The sequence below is a fragment of the Schistocerca americana genome, chromosome 8 (genome assembly GCF_021461395.2).
Source record: "Schistocerca americana isolate TAMUIC-IGC-003095 chromosome 8, iqSchAmer2.1, whole genome shotgun sequence".
Taxonomy (NCBI): Eukaryota; Metazoa; Arthropoda; class Insecta; order Orthoptera; family Acrididae; genus Schistocerca; species Schistocerca americana.
Window position 1 is genome coordinate 305029030 of NC_060126.1, and position 16178 is coordinate 305045207.

At 41.9% G+C, this 16178-nt stretch overlaps 1 protein-coding gene across 1 annotated transcript in view; it reads left to right on the forward strand.

Annotated features, from left to right (window-relative positions):
- Nucleotides 1-9594, forward strand: part of LOC124545455 — a 34223-nt gene extending 24629 nt beyond the window's left edge. The window contains exons 3-4 of the mRNA XM_047124382.1: nt 4321-4385; nt 9295-9594. Coding sequence (XP_046980338.1) covers nt 4321-4385; nt 9295-9405 — 176 coding nt within the window. The 3' untranslated portion in view covers nt 9406-9594. The remainder of the gene's footprint in view (nt 1-4320; nt 4386-9294) is intronic.
- Nucleotides 9595-16178: the final 6584 nt, after the last annotated feature.

Consider the following 16178-nt stretch of genomic DNA (forward strand, 5'->3'; position numbering starts at 1 on the left):
AGTGTCTTGAAAGGAGGGTATAAGATGAACATCAACAAAAGCAAAACAAAGATAATGGAATGTAGTCGAACTAAGTCGGGTTATGCTGAGGGATATAGATTAGGAAATAAGACACTTAAAGTAGTAAAGGTGTTTTGCTATTTGGGGAGCAAAATAACTGATGATGGTCGAAGTAGGGAGGATATAAAATGTACACTGGCAGTGGCAAGGAAAGTGTTTCTGAAGAAGAGAAATTTGTTAACATCGTGTTAAATTTAAGTGTCAGGAAGTCGTTCCTGAAAGTATTTGTATGGAGTGTAGCCATGTATGGAAGTGAAGCATGGACAATAAATTGTTTGGACAAGAAGAGAATAGAAGCTTTCGAAATGTGGTGCTACAGAAGAATGTTGAAGATTAGGTGGGTAGATCACGTAACTAATGAGGAGGTATTGAATAGGATTGGGGAGGAGAGAAGTTTGTGGCACAACTTGACTAGAAGAAGGGATCGGTTGGTAGGACATGTCCCAAGGCATCAAGGGATCACAAATTTGGCATTGGAGGGCAGCGTGGAGGGTAAATATCATAGAGGGAGACCAAGAGTTAAATACACTACGTAGATTCAGAAGGATGTAGGCTGCAGTAGGTACTGGGAGATGAAGATGCTTGCACAGAATAGAGTAGCATGGAGAGCTGCATCAAACCAGTCTCTGGACTGAACACCACCACAACAACAACAACAACAATTTAAACACAACAGAAAAAACGGAAGTTTTCCACGAACTAAATGAATTATGGCATTATGATATACCAACCCCCTAAACAACATTCAAATATTGCACACCAAGTAATCAACACACAGTTATATCAGAAGAAAAATGAATTTTCATTCAATATTCAACCTGTTTTGCGCCAGGGTTCAAACAAAATGGATTAATTGCTTTCAAATAAAATAACACTAACCTGAAGGTCGGTACACGGAAATATTGCTTTTAGTTAAATTAAATTTCCAGAAGAATTAGAAGAATTTTTCAAAGGAACCAAATGTGATGTAACTGTTAAATATTGTTAGATATTTATGATACTGGACATGTCAGTAGGTTTCTTGGAGCCAGGGACCTATTCCTGACGATAAAGACACAGGTCAATAATGTAGTTTAACACATAGTTTACACTACTACGAGATACTATAGTGCAGAAAAATTTACATCTTCAGATGGTTCAGTTGCTTCAGATTTAAATTACTACACGCTCTACGAGTCACTTCTACATTCAAGCGTTGCTGTAGTTTCCGAATGTCGTAAACTTCCAGTGCTCGGACTGTGACACGCTATGTTTCAAAGTCATTACTAGAAAATTATATGAGGTGTAACTTTACAATTATGACCGCCCCATCATATATCAGTAATTACATTGTTACACATTAACCACCTCTTCTGTTCATTCAGATATCAGTCTCTCCTTTATGCAGTTACACGACATCAAGGAAGAACTTCCATGATATTGGAGGGGACTGTAGAGGGTAAGAATTGTAGCGGAAGACAGATATTGAAATACATCTAACAAACAACTGCAGTTACGAATGTTTCTCTGAGATCGAGAAGTTGGTACAAGAAAGGAATTCGTGGCGGGCCGCAACAGTCCAGTCAGAAGTGGAAAAAAAGATTAAGTGTCGCCATTTGTTGTTCATTAACATTGCATGTCTCCACTCTGTATTACAGTATACTTGGTAACAAGCGTGTTTCTTCATTGTAGTTATTCCGTGCTTTCTATAAGTACAGCATTTTATAATTTTCTTCTTGCTGATGTATTTAGCAACTCTTATCTTCCCTGGGTAGTGAACTAATATTCCATGTAGACATTTATCTAACTTCCCAAAGATTCTTCGCGCTCACATGCGATTTCTCTTAGTCGAAATGTCTTGGCTCAAACTCATCTAGGTGTTAAACCGCACGTGTCGCATTACACACCCTTAATTAGACTCTTGTGACCGTTTGGTTATATTGTCTGTCTGACGGCAGGTTTGCGAGATTGTATGAAGCAAAGCATCTAAATATAAAATATTACAACAGTGCTAATAATATCAGGTGTTAAATTAACAACCCATAAATGATGTAGGCCACACAGTTGCGATTTGGTTAGAATAATATTTATTCAGAAAGCAAACTAATAGCGAAAGTGATCGTACTTAGAGCTACTGTTCTACTGGAGCGCATATCCATTTGACAGAGTGCGATCATTCACAAACTCATCGCGAAACACAAGCCCAATACTCCACTTCATTATTTACACAAAAAGTTAGAGTTCACACCAGGCGTGCGGCTACTCACCGCACAGAGACTAAGTCCCGTGATACCACACAAAGCGAAATTTCCTAAGGCGTTTCACTTCCTAACTACATAAACAGCGACTGTCCGTCTACCCATCTCCTACCGCGTTTTCCCGCGGGAAGGACATTGTCGCTCAACTAACTAGTGCATTTCCCTTCCCTGAATCTGGCTACAGCTTATTCTACATTATTTTACGTTTTAACATGTTTAAATAATCAAAGCTTTACCACTTTCACGTTCTGAATAAAGTAACAATAATATCCATTACATAATAAACAGTAAAATTCTTACACAATTTCCTTCTTAGCTTTGAATGCCACGGCCAGAAACCTTGCACCAATGTACTTTCTCATAAATAAATAAAGAACAAAAGTGACTATTATGCACTAAACTTTACAACAAATATTCTATTACCTAATGATTCAACAAGGAGTAATGCTACTATCGTTCAATGTGTTCTGTGTGGAGGAAATGATGACCTGATGCTTACTTGAAATTAATTATAATTTAAATTTACCGTGTCTTTTAAGCAAATACAGTTACAGTGTTGATATTTACAAAATTTGTCATTTTAATGAAGCGCTTCTGTATGAAATGTCGATCGTTAAGATCGATCAAAGCGTTCATATTTGATCATTCACGTCTTTGTTACAAAACTTGTTAATTTCACTTTAACAGTAAATCGTAAACTATTATAGATATGATAAATATTCAAGTTTTACTGAGATGACCATGAAAATTTATGGATGATGGTAGATTAAAATTACTGTGGCTTCATTCCCTAAATTACTACATAACTGAATAGTTTTCATAAATGTTTCCCTTTACGGCCAATCTTGGGTCCGTCATATTTAACACTGCTACATCTCTGTGGCCACAAACAGCTTCTACGGGATTTCCCTATTACATAGGTTCTTGTGTCTCTCACTCACACACCTACAGCGCCTAGGCCTCATTCAGCACAATAGCCACCTGTGAATTTCCCCGTCCCGGTCGAATCTGCGCTCTTTATGGCACACAGTTCAGGGTTCGTTTCACAATTCCTGAAGGCTGACTCTTCAGCCATATATTAAATGAGAGCACAATGCTCGTTAACTCACATGGCTATACCTATTTGAACTGTGTTGGACTTGACATATCTGTGTATGGAAGGCCAAACGATAATAAATAATGCTAGCGACAGGGATGCCAATCTAAGCTCCCTCGAGTTGCGGAGTGGTACATTATTTCCTCTGCAACAGGTGTTGCGGTTCCACCAGCTATACTCGGCCATCAGAGCCTCGACAGGCAGGGTTCACATCTAGAAGGTGAAGTCACCATTTGAGTTAGAACGGCTTTATATTTGCATCACCAGCACATGAGTACAGAAGTAACCTGCAGGTTTTATCTTCAAGTTTAGCGAAACCTTCCTAGTCAGGCGTTATCATCTCTAATAATCCTTGTAATTTTTCTGATTCTTCTTAACTGTAATAATACTTGTTGTAGTGCTTATCCCCAATGCAAATAGGACAGTAATATTTCGCGAAATGGCCCAGGCTTTCATCGAAAAGACTCTTACCTCAGCTAAGAATGTGTATGTTGATTTCATGTCTCGCTCCATTGATTCCGTCGTGCAAAACAAGAAACAGCTTTTTAAAACGATAGACAATGACAAACTGTCAAAAATTCAGGAGGAAAAATTTAACGGGCAGAATGTACTTCCATTTTTTTTATCTATAAACTCTGAACTCGCTGTAGTGCAATGTATCAGGATACTGAAGGAGGAACACTGTTTCTATGTTTCAGTTAATTCTCGTTGTAATTTTGTCGATGCGAAATTCTCAGATATGGAGATGAATGACTACGATTTTAAAAATATGCTGGAAGCTAGAGATCTTGTCTTATGTATTTAATTCTGAGTATCAATCAGGGTTCTGATACCAGAAACGGATTAGATGACATCAAGTTTTATTATGAAGTAGTTAATTAAGTGGCTTGCTGAAGTGAATAACAAAGTTTTTTTTTCATTTTACAGCTTCCCTTTATAGAGAGTTTTTCAACGATGGTTGCAATATCCAGTGCCTAAACCAAGGAACACAGGTACGGATTATAAGTAAAACTCATATTTCTCGACTCACCTAGTGTCTTATTTACTAAGATATGCGCCGTTTATCCTTCTAAACTTATATGAAAGCATAGAAGCAAAAATATGTGTTGTGGTAATGTATTGAAGGCTTTGTATCTACATTTTAAACTCAATTTGATTTACTGTTTACAACATTTATAAAAGATACAACCACCTTTCTCAAAATGATGAATGTTGCAAACTTGAACACTTTATATTTCGCCATACCACAAAATAACTTGTTTGCTGATTACCCGGATTCCTTCTTTCTTTCCTTTTAATTTAGTTTTTTTATGATCGTTCATGTTATGGACATCAGGATTAGTTAATAACTCACCTGACTCGTCACATATGTATGATATGGTTTAGATCCTATTCGCATAAAATTTAGAGCCTCATTGCTAAATTAGCTCGTACTGAATGTGAAGTAGCTGTTTTCACCTAAATACGTGGCTTAAAAGGTGCGATGTTCAACATTGGGGCACTCAGTGATATCAAAGCTTGTACTGGGTTTGAAGTAGGTGTATGGGATTTGAGCATCTCTGTTCGCAGTGAACGATAAAATATCAATCCCAAACCTTACAAAATTTATACTAATTTAAACTAGACACTCCGCAGTTAAGAAGAATTAAATTGTAGTACCTTCGAGTGAATTTTGCTTGTCATACATTACTGAGCATTCTTCGCTGTTACCTTTCATCTATTTTCCTCTGAAACGGGTCTGTTTTAAGGCATCGGAGCGCAGAGCACGATTTCTGCTGTTACTTGTAGACAGTTCAGTATTATATTAAATGCTAGGGTCGGAGCATAGGCGGCAGTCCCATATTGTTCAGTTCACGCAAGTAGAGAGAAATACATGTAAAAAAAATACTTGATTTTGTTGGAGTTGTTATTTGTGTTAAGCAACGTAATTTCATTTTGTTATTAATCTATAACTTGTGTCCGTTTAATACGAAATTCCTATCTTCGAAAAAGAAAATTACACGTCCTTGAATGTTTATTCCATTGAAAAGTAAAAACCTTATCCAAATACTATTCAGATCCAAGCAGAGAAAATTTGAGAGAGAACGTGTACGTCGAATTTATGTTGTTCAAAAGTTCATTCTCAATAATTAACCTTCTTTTGGTACCTTCAATAAAAATGACCCATCGTGAAAAATTATTAAAAACTAATAACACTTAACTTATGTATAATGTATCAAAATTATTTTCGCAGACGCCAAACGAGCAATGTAGCACCATTAAAATGTTACCAAATTTAAAGCACCAGTTGATAGGGACTGATTTAGAGAACATGTGGCTACATTTATTGTTCTTTAGCCATTTCAACATCTGTTGGATGATATATGGAATAAATCTGCAGGATCTCTAACGTTAGTTAAACCGTAACTGCTGACAGACGTAGGCACGATAATTAAAAATAATTACTTCTATTACAAAACTACGAACATATAAAGATATTTGACCTACTTTGGAGATCGTATGTGTTGCACAGAGGGTTATATAAAAATCATAACAGTCTAATAATATCAAAAGATAGGTACTGAAGTGTGCAAATTCTTTTCACGATACTGAGATTTATGAGGCTTTGTCGTTTGAGTTAGTATTGATCCCAACCAAGTACGGAGATCATTCTGTGAAGGTCAAGCGGGAAGTTTGTTGACCTTTATTGCGTGGGCTAACTGAAATTTGTTGGAAATACTTAACATAAAAGCATTATAAATTAAAAATTTACTTCAAAGAATCGTTGATATTTTTTCCACCGGATGGAAATGAACGGATTCCCATTAACCGTTGGCATTACGAGAATCCAGTCATTTGTCATGTCAATTGTCATGGTGCAGAAATAACCAACGAGGAATACTGACAATGGGAATTTTTAGGCTTATAATTAATACCAATGCACCAATTCCTCCTAGCATATGGTAGCAGCTGTACCTCACTGGACTCGAGATCCTGGGAAAATACATCTCACCACCGAGGTATACATCTTACCATTTAGTGTCCATAAGCTGAACGGAGGCCTTTGGCGGCAGGCTGCTCCTGGTGAGAGTACACAAATAAGCAAGTTAACGAGAAGTAGAAATGAGGAGGAAAAATGACTGGATGAGTCCAATAATATTATGCTTGTTGAAGAAACTATAAGGTTATATTGGAAACCAAATATATGTTCGTTAATATCACATACCATAATGGTGGCCTCACAGTGATTACATATTCAAATGGAAAATAATTAAATATTAAATAATTATGTAGTTTTGCAGCATGTAGTGCGAGCATAATATTGTATACAAAAATATGTGTGAACAAAATACATTAAGAGCACAGTAATTCAAGAGAAGACAACATAAACATTTCGAATCCGAATACGAAGTTCCCAACTGTAAATCGCAACTTCAACTCAAATATTGTGGACAGACAGTGTGAAAAACATGCAAAAATCTGTAAGACATGAATACAGGTGTTAACTGCAGTTGATAAAATAATTCCACAGCTGCCCTCAATCCCATAAACAAAATGTTCATATAGTTACGCAAAGTAAATCACAGAAAGCCAAATCAAATAACCTACGTCCAGTAATTCCTTAAATCGTGCTCACGAAATTATTCATAGTCCACTAAAATGGTGAAGTATTTAGCTCGCCTGTGACTCCTTGGATGTACAGTCTCACGGCAAAAACACCGCAAAGGGCACGCCAAAAAAAGATAACAAACAAAAGACTCACTCTTTCATTCTCCCTTACAAGCTCTTTGTCATATCACACTACTTAATCTAAAGTAGTTGCTTAAATAATGGAAACCATTCAAATTAATGCCAGTTATACATAGACATATAACGCTAAGAAACAGATAAAGTTATTGTGTCCATTTTACAAGAAATCGTTAAAAAAATATCAACGTAGTTACTAAGTTATTAACAAAGTCACGAATGTATGCCAACATCCGGTTTTCCAAGGTAAAAAGGTTTCTGAGCATTATATACACTTACGTAATAAAAGGAAGAATGTGGTTACTCTTCCTCTAGCATTATTCGGTAAGGATCTAGGAGCTCATGCTCCCTTCGAGTTACGTTGAAGTGTGAACGGCTAAATTTGAATATCGATTTACACTTTACAGATATGCCTGATTTTAAATGTAGGTCCTTGTGGTGTTTACTGACGATGTATCATGTGATCAGAATGCCCTAGTTGGTTACTTGTCATTAATTTTATAATCTGATTCAATGAATAACAATACTCCATTTTAAACTCCCTGTCAGATTGAAAGTGTGTGGCGGACCGAAACTAAAACTCGGGACTTATGCCTTTTGCTGACAAGTGCTCTGCCGACTGAACTACCCAGGTACGTCTCACGACCCGTCCTCACATCTTCACTTCAGTATCGCAGCGAGCGCTGAGATTAAACTTCCTGGCACATTAAAACTGTTTGTCGGACCGAGACCTGAACTAGGGACCTCTGTCTTTCACGGTTAAGTGCTCTACTAACTGAACTATCTGAACACGACTCCCCACCCGTCCTCACGGCTTTACTTCCAGCAGTACCTGGTCTCCTACACTCCGGCAATCAGTTTTAATCTGCCAGGCATTTCATAACAGAGCACACACCGCTGGAGGGAGAAATTTGCAATCTGGAGACATCCCCCAGTTGCAAGTTTCGCAGGAGAACTTCTGCGAAGTTTGGAAGGTAGGAGACAGGTACTAGCAGAAGTAAATCTGTGAGAACGAGTTGTTAGCCGCACCTGGGTAGGTCAGTAGGTGGAGCACTTGTCTGCAAGTGAAACTTGCGCACAGTTTTATTCTGCCTACAATTCCATACCAGCACACAATCCTCGGCAGAGTAAATATTTCGTTTTGAATACTAAATTCTATAATAACCAGTCTAGACTCTAGCTTGACGCTTTTTCTGGTGGACGTAGTATATCTGTATAATGCGTTTGGGATCTGTAACGCTTCCGTTTAAAATATAAGTGTTTCGTCTTGCGTTTCGTCTATCTTTGCTGCTATTGAGTCGTCTTTACCCTTCCAGATAGCGAACACGTTGTGGACTGGAAAAAATCCGTCAGCCAGTTGTTCAGGAACTTGGACGCCTCACATTCCTTGCCCTGCTAGCTGCCACTTCTGCCTGCAGGCCGAGCGTTAAATGCAGGCCAGTGACCGAGACAATACAAGCCGGTTCCACGTAACGTCCCAGTGTCGTGAGGAGATGTGGAGGCAAACTCATCCAAACTTCTATGTCACTAACGTAAAACAACTCGTACTCATATTCAGAACATCCCTTCACTTGACAGACTGAAACTGTGTACCGTAGTCCAGCAGAAATTAAGAAGAATCAATCGCCAGTTGAAACTACCGTTCACTTCATCCATGCCCGTGTGGTTGGATGTCGGTAGATCACTTATAACCAATAGGCAGCTCGCTGTATTTACGGCCCGTTCCAATACACTTCAGCTTAACACAAAAAACGTTTGTCATATGTACCAACAATGTAAATGAGTTCATGGAAAGTGTCAGCCATTCATTCTGTGCGAATAGCAAAATTACGTGATTACCTAGTGGACCACGTCTGTAGGAGAATACAGCGAACAAATATTAACTGAAATTTTATTCTCCCTCCACTACAAGAGGATAACATAACGTAATCGCTTACGGCCATATAATGTTGTCTCGATGCAGATAGTTGTATTTCAGAAACCAAGCCTCTGAAACTGTTTGTATGTAACTACATTTTTTCAGTGTAGAATGATTAGATATTTTTACACATTTAAGTAAACTGCTGAAGCCGAGGAAACTGAATCATTTTTATTGCAGGCAAAATACAAATGACTGTTTGTGTGCGAAGTAAATATTCGTTTCTGGATGATTAATATTATTCTTCTATATTCCAGACTACAACTACGACAACCAGAACAACTACAAATACAGCAACACCATCGACAACAACATCAAGAATAATGTCAACAGCAACTGCGCAGGAACGGCGTATCAAATCTGGTTAATATGCTAAAGTTTTGCAGAACAACACTTTGCATGGCATAATGCACGTTACAAGCAACGCCTGTGACAATATCATCCCGGTCAACGCATATTTTGTGTGGTATTTACAATAAAGATGCACCAATTTAAACAACTGACTTCTGTGTAAGAATATATAGCACCAGCATTAAATAAAATCAATCCAGCAGAAAGTGTGTGGACCTTCATTAATTTACTTGCATCTGCCAAAACGATAACTTTCAGCCCTTTTCAGAGGATGTAAGTGTTACATGCTTTACAAGCAGTTTCTCTCCTTGTTTCTCACAAAAGAACTCTACTACATTGTGAAAAATTCCACCAGAGACATCACTTCGTAAAAATTCACAACACAGTAACATTTATGTGTATGTATTTGAGGAGAATCTATCAGTTGTATTATTAATACGGTTTTTAGAAACCAACATAAAAATTATTGTACGTTTCGTAACAAATTAGATTGAATTTTTCGGTATCAGACTAGGAAATCTATCGCAAATACAAATTGCAAACTGGTAATTTTTTATCATACGAATTTTGCAGGGCTGCAAATATAACATATGGATCTGAATTGCAACAAATCTGTCAGTCTGTGTGTGTGTGTGTGTGTGTGTGTGTGTGAGAGAGAGAGAGAGAGAAAGAGAGAGAGAGAGTTGTTTTTTCAAATCGAAGGGTTTCCAAATTAATTTGGGCAAACTTATTTCTTGAAGTCAAAATTGTTGCCGTGGACGGAAACGTATTTATGTGTCTACCAAAAATGAACATTTGTAGAAATGACTGACTCCCCTTACAGACAAGTGAGAGGTCTGGATAGGTATGACACCCAGCATTGTAGTTGCAAACACACAGTTTTCCTGGAATGACGAAGGAGGAGCAAAATGGTCATTTTATTGTGCAATTGTGGAAGACAGATGTAAATTTATGCGATTCAGAACTAAGGGCTTACAGAAAGGACTGGAAGATAGTTTAGATAGAAAAGATTGGAAGATAATTTAAATTGGAGAACTGTTGATCCTATCTGTACGCCAGTGACGACGGACTTGGTTCTCTGATAAAGAACAGGAAATGTCCTCTCAGTCTCATATGGTACAAGCGACAGTACGCTTTATGAAGGGGATGCCGTTAGTTGTGTTCACTTATTTTGGGCGATGTGAGTGGAACATTCATTTGATTCCAGTAACTGGTGTATCTGTCAGACTATGTGTTTGTTTGTGCGTATGTGTGTGTGTGTGTGTGTGTGTGTGTGTGTGTGTGTGTGTGAGAGGGAGAGAGAGAGAGAGAGAGAGAAAGAGAGAGAGGTTAACTACCTGTAATGTACAGCTAGTTAAACTGTACAGAGTTAACTGCCTGTAATATGGCGTTACTTCAATAAAGGACGATGTGAAGCAATTGGAGGGACTAACAATAAATATCAGGAAAGATGAAGGTACGAATGCAGAAAAAAATGGTTCTGAGAACTATGGGACTTAACATCTGTGGTCATCAGTCCCCTACAACTTAGAACTACTTAAACCTTTCTAACCTAAGGACATCACACACATCTATGCCCGAGGCAGGATTCGAACCTGCGACCGTAGCAGTCGCGCGGTTCCGGACTGCGCGCCTAGAACCGCTACACCACCGCGGCCGGCTACGAATGCAGCGTAATTGTAATTAACATTCCAGCTTCAAATCGCTGTAAAAAAAAAACAACCACTGCTCCATGTGACATAAAATTGGAACAAAAGTTTATCAAATAAGCGGTAAACTTTACCAAAAAAAAAAAAAAAAAATTCCCACAAGATGTTGTTGAAAACGTCATAATGTAAATAAGTTCGACTTGAATTGACAGACGACTCGCAAAAATACGACTGTGATGTGAAATGCTTACTCAAACGACCGTACAATGCAGTACGATGCAGTCAAGTTTGACTTTCAACAGTTGTGGCACTGTTAAGTAAGTTTTAAAAAGCCCATCAACGACGGCAGAGTCGTACCACATCGGATAAAACAGGTTTCTAATTGTGTTGATTTGAAAAATTCATAAAAACATCAATTAAATCAGTTTATAATGGTCCTGAACCGAAAAACCGCAAAAAAAGCAACAATGAAATCGGTTATTAACTGCCGAGAGACTAGCTCCAGCCATTCCGTCCACCGTTATCTGCCAGAGGTTGAAATCGAGAAACAGCATCCTCCACAACAGACCGGAGTCTCAGAAGTCACACGGATTAAGATCAGGTGATGGGGACGGCTAGGCTGTGGTGAAATGATGGCTGATAATTCTAGCTTTTCGAAAAGGCCTCTGCGTCAGATGCTTCACTGGCTTTTCAATGTGCGGTGTAGCGCGATCTTGCATAAAAATGATCGTAAACATAAATCAACGCTGTTGGTGGGCAAAAGACTCTCATCTACATGGACATTCTGCAAAACACACTTGTCTGGCAGAGGGTGCATCGAACAACCTTCACAATAATTCTCTATTATTCTAATCTCGAAAAGCGCGTGGACAAAACGAACACAAATGTCTTTCCCAGCTCGCTTTCATATCTCTGATTTTACTTTGATGGTCGTTTCTCCCAAAGTAAATCGGCGACGATTAAATATTTTCCTTTTCGGAGGACAAAGTTGATGATTGAAATTTCGTGAGTAGGTACCACCGCAGCGAAAAACGCCTTTGTTTTAACGGTGTCCAATCCCAACTCCTGTTTCATGTCAGTTACACTCTCTTTCCTATTGCTCGACAACACAAAACGTGCTGCTCGTTTCTGAACTTACTCGATGTACTCCGTTGATCCAATCTGGTGAGGATCCCACATCGAGCAGCAGTGTCCGCCCCGATAGCTGAGTGGTGCAGTCTGCTTTCCGCAGCGCTGCAGCGAGGACGTCTTGTTTACGACCCGTGCGCTCGGTCGTGAGTGCCCGTAGTTGTTTACTACATCGTTGTCGCTAGTTTAGAGTCCATCACTACCGACGCAGCATGGCACAGTCATACAGACAAACCAACATCAAGATCAATTTTCAACCTGGTCATGCACGACCGCGAGGTTTTGAAGTGGAACTTTTTCTACGTGACGACGTTAAAATTGAACCGCGCGACATAATTGGTATCCATCTCTCCATCTCGATCAGTGTTGTCTACGTCAAGTTAGTAAGTGACGAGCTGTGCAACAGAATCGTGAGCGCACATGCGAACGATCTTAAATCCAAACATTCTGATGACTATATTGGGGCGGTCTCTATCGATCACGCGGGGCTTGGCCTCCGTACGATACGCGTCTTCGAACTCCATTTCGAAGTACCACCGGACGTAGTCACCGCGGCTTTCCAGCCTTACGCCAGAGTGGTCAGCCATATGACCGAAAAATGGACCACCTCTACCATGTACCCCGTTCTTAACGGGGTACGACAGATCAAAATTGATCTGACCTAACATGTACCATCATATGTAGTCATCGGCGAATGTTGGACGATCATTATGTATGACGGTCAGACGCACTTGCTCCGGCTGTGGCCAAGAAGGGCAAGTCCAGTCGTATTGTCTACGCTGACGGCTTACTCAAATCCCGACAGGTGAATCTATGACTCCTTCTACGGTGACGACCCTTCCTCTCAAATTATGCCGAGGTTGCAAGGGTAGCAATCCTTCCCGTTGTTGACCACATCAGTCCGATTGCCGCCCCCGATAGCGAGACCATGATGGATTCTCCAGTACCGGATCCGGCCTCTACAACGGCGTCCCCACCTGAAGATAATCACCAGACGACCTTGCAAGAAGGCATGGATGCCAGGATGGACATTGACCTATGGCTTGTGCCGTCTGCGGCTTTTCTTCCAGACACCGGAGCAGCAGGCGAAATCCACCCACATTTGGATACTGAAACACACGTCCGTAAACAGCATTCCCTGCGGAAACACAAGAGACGGCGGCGTGCTCCATCGGACGAGTGTTTGCAGCGATCGTCTGACATGGACTGTGGATACTCCGACGACGGTACCGGCGGTACAAAGGCCGCACTAACATCCTACCCAACTGATCGCCATGATGACGGCTTCAGTCCGTCCGACCTCACAGAACAACAGGATTACAAGCAGACAGCCGCAGCCGATTCCCAATCAGTAGAGCCGACGGAGTCACCGCCGAATGCCGCAGCAGTCACAAACAGCCACCAACAGCCGATGGTATTTCATGGCGACTGGGCAGACGACAGTGAGGAAAACTCCTTGCCCATCGTGTCGGACGACACGCGGGGGAGTTTACCCCACCAGTGTGGATCCTTTCCCGCCCTCAGATACAGTGACGAGACAGCCTTACAAGGGTATCGATGGCCAACACGGGTGCTATGGATAGACCTCAAACTTACCGCGTTGCGACTATAAACATCAAGACTATATGGACTCACGCTAAGTTATGCTTGCTTCGGAATATGTTGAATTCTGCTTCCATCGACATAGCCCTTCTCCAGGAAGTGTACTCGACGACCTCCCAGGTATGTACGGTTACGATGCCTGTGTCTCTCCAGCGTCCCCCCACAGGCAGCGGTGTCGCTGTACTTCTTCGGGAAGGGATAGTGGCGGACGATATCGTCTTTCTGCCTGGGGCAAGAGGAATGGCACTCACAGTATTAGGTGTCCGCCTTTTCAATATCTACGCACCTTCCGGGACGGACAAACGTCGTGAACGTTCACGATTCTTTGCGGAAGACGTCGCCCCGCTCTTCCAAGGCCTCCACGACCATCTGGTGTTTGGACGTGACTACAATTGCGTACTGGCGCCCAGGGACCTACTCCCACGATATAATCTCTGCCCGGAACTCGAGACGCTAATTCGAGACGTGCAGATGGTGGACACTTGGGAATATCTTCACGGCCACCAACCGGGATTCACACACTTCACGAGTCACTCTTCCAGTCGCATCGACCGGATTTATGTCTCACGTTCGCTCGCCGCTGGAACACAGGATGCGGAACTGTGGCCTGCAGCTTTCTCGGGCCACTCAGCTTACATTTGTGCCGTCACACTGCGGCGGGAACAAGTGTGGAGAAGCCGCAGCCAGTGGAAATTAAAAATCGCTCACCTGTCGTACCTGGATTATCGCCAAGCCGTTGAGGATATGTGGCATTCATATGAGACTCTCCTCCATGCATATCCCACGACGATCCGCTGGTGGTTGGACTGCGCCAAACCGGCACTGAGGCGAACGTTGATAACCTACGGTCGCGACCACGCTGCTTGGCGCAGACATACACTCGACTTCTACCTCAGGGTACAGCGCGATTGCGACGCTATGACGCCATCTCCGGAACTACAAACGGTGGTCCACCATGCTAAGGCTCAGATCATCGCTAATATGCGGCGCCACCTGGAGGGGGCGGTCAACCGCTCGAGGACGCAGGATCGGACTAAGAGCAAACGCCCGTCGATGTTCCACGTACTTCGTGAACGTAAACGACGCCAACGAGCGGTGATACGCTTCATCGACGCAGAGGGCGGTCGTCGCCTCACCACGCAACAAGACATATACACAGCGTTCTACGATCATTATTACCAGCTCTATTCCGCTCAGACCCCTGATCCGACAGCACTGGAGGACGTCTCTGAGACAATTTACGACACCGTCACCTCGGCAATGGAAGCGGCCTTCATGGAAGAAATTACCGAAGAAGAAGTGATCGACGCCATTAAAAAAGGAGCTGTCAATAAGTCTCCGGATCCTGATTGCCTCCCCTTGCAATCTTACCGGACTTTTAAATATTTATTAGCCACCCGATGGATGGACATCTGTTGCGAACTACTATCCCCGGCAGTGCCACTCCTTGCCGCCCTTGTGGAAGGGATGATTATTCCTATTCAAAAACCGTCCGGTGGCTCACGACTGCAGGACTACCGCCGTTGACGCTATTGAACTGCGACTTAAAGATCTTTTCTCGCCTGTTGGCGGCGCGGATACGCCAGACCTTACGAAACGTTATCTCACCCGATCGAACGTCATTATGAGGCGACAATAATATTCAAACACCACTCAGTGAATATCGTGACTTGATCTCACTTGCGAGAGCATGTCGTCTGCAGGGTGCACTGGCGGCAATCGATTTCAGCCAAGCTTTCGACCGAGTGGACCACGACTATTTGGAAGCGGTCCTCCAATGTATGCCGTACCCACAGCCATTCGCCACTGTCGTCATGCGACTACTCCGTGGCGCGACATCGGCCGACCTACGCAGCCCCTCACAATTTCTCGATCGATACGCCAAGTCTGCCCTCTGTCCACTTTACTTTACGCTGTGGCCATGGAACCACTCCTATGCGGCCTGCGCCAACGACTAACGGGTATGACGTTACGAGGCCACACTTACCGATGTAAAGCGTACGCTGACGACCTGGTGATTGTCATCCGCAACGGCGACGACACCGCTAGCGCAGTGAATTGGATAGCGACATATAGCATGGCCACTGGTAGTCGTATCAACGTCGCAGAATCGGTAGTGATGAACATCGGGGTCGGATTGTTTGAGGACAGTGTCACCCCCTTACAGCTCAGAGATACTTTGAAATGTCTCGGCTTTGATTTTACAGACGATATACGACGAACTGCTGCTCACAACTTTCGACGGCTTTTACGAAATGCCGTCTACGAGCCCTGGACGTCGTACAACGGACCCAGTTTGTTAACACACATTTAGTGTTCGCACATCGCCTTTTGGGTCCTTCGTGAGTTCAGAATTGCTTTTCAAGATAAAATATGAGACTCTCACCCTTCCCCTGGATCGGGGAGGGCTT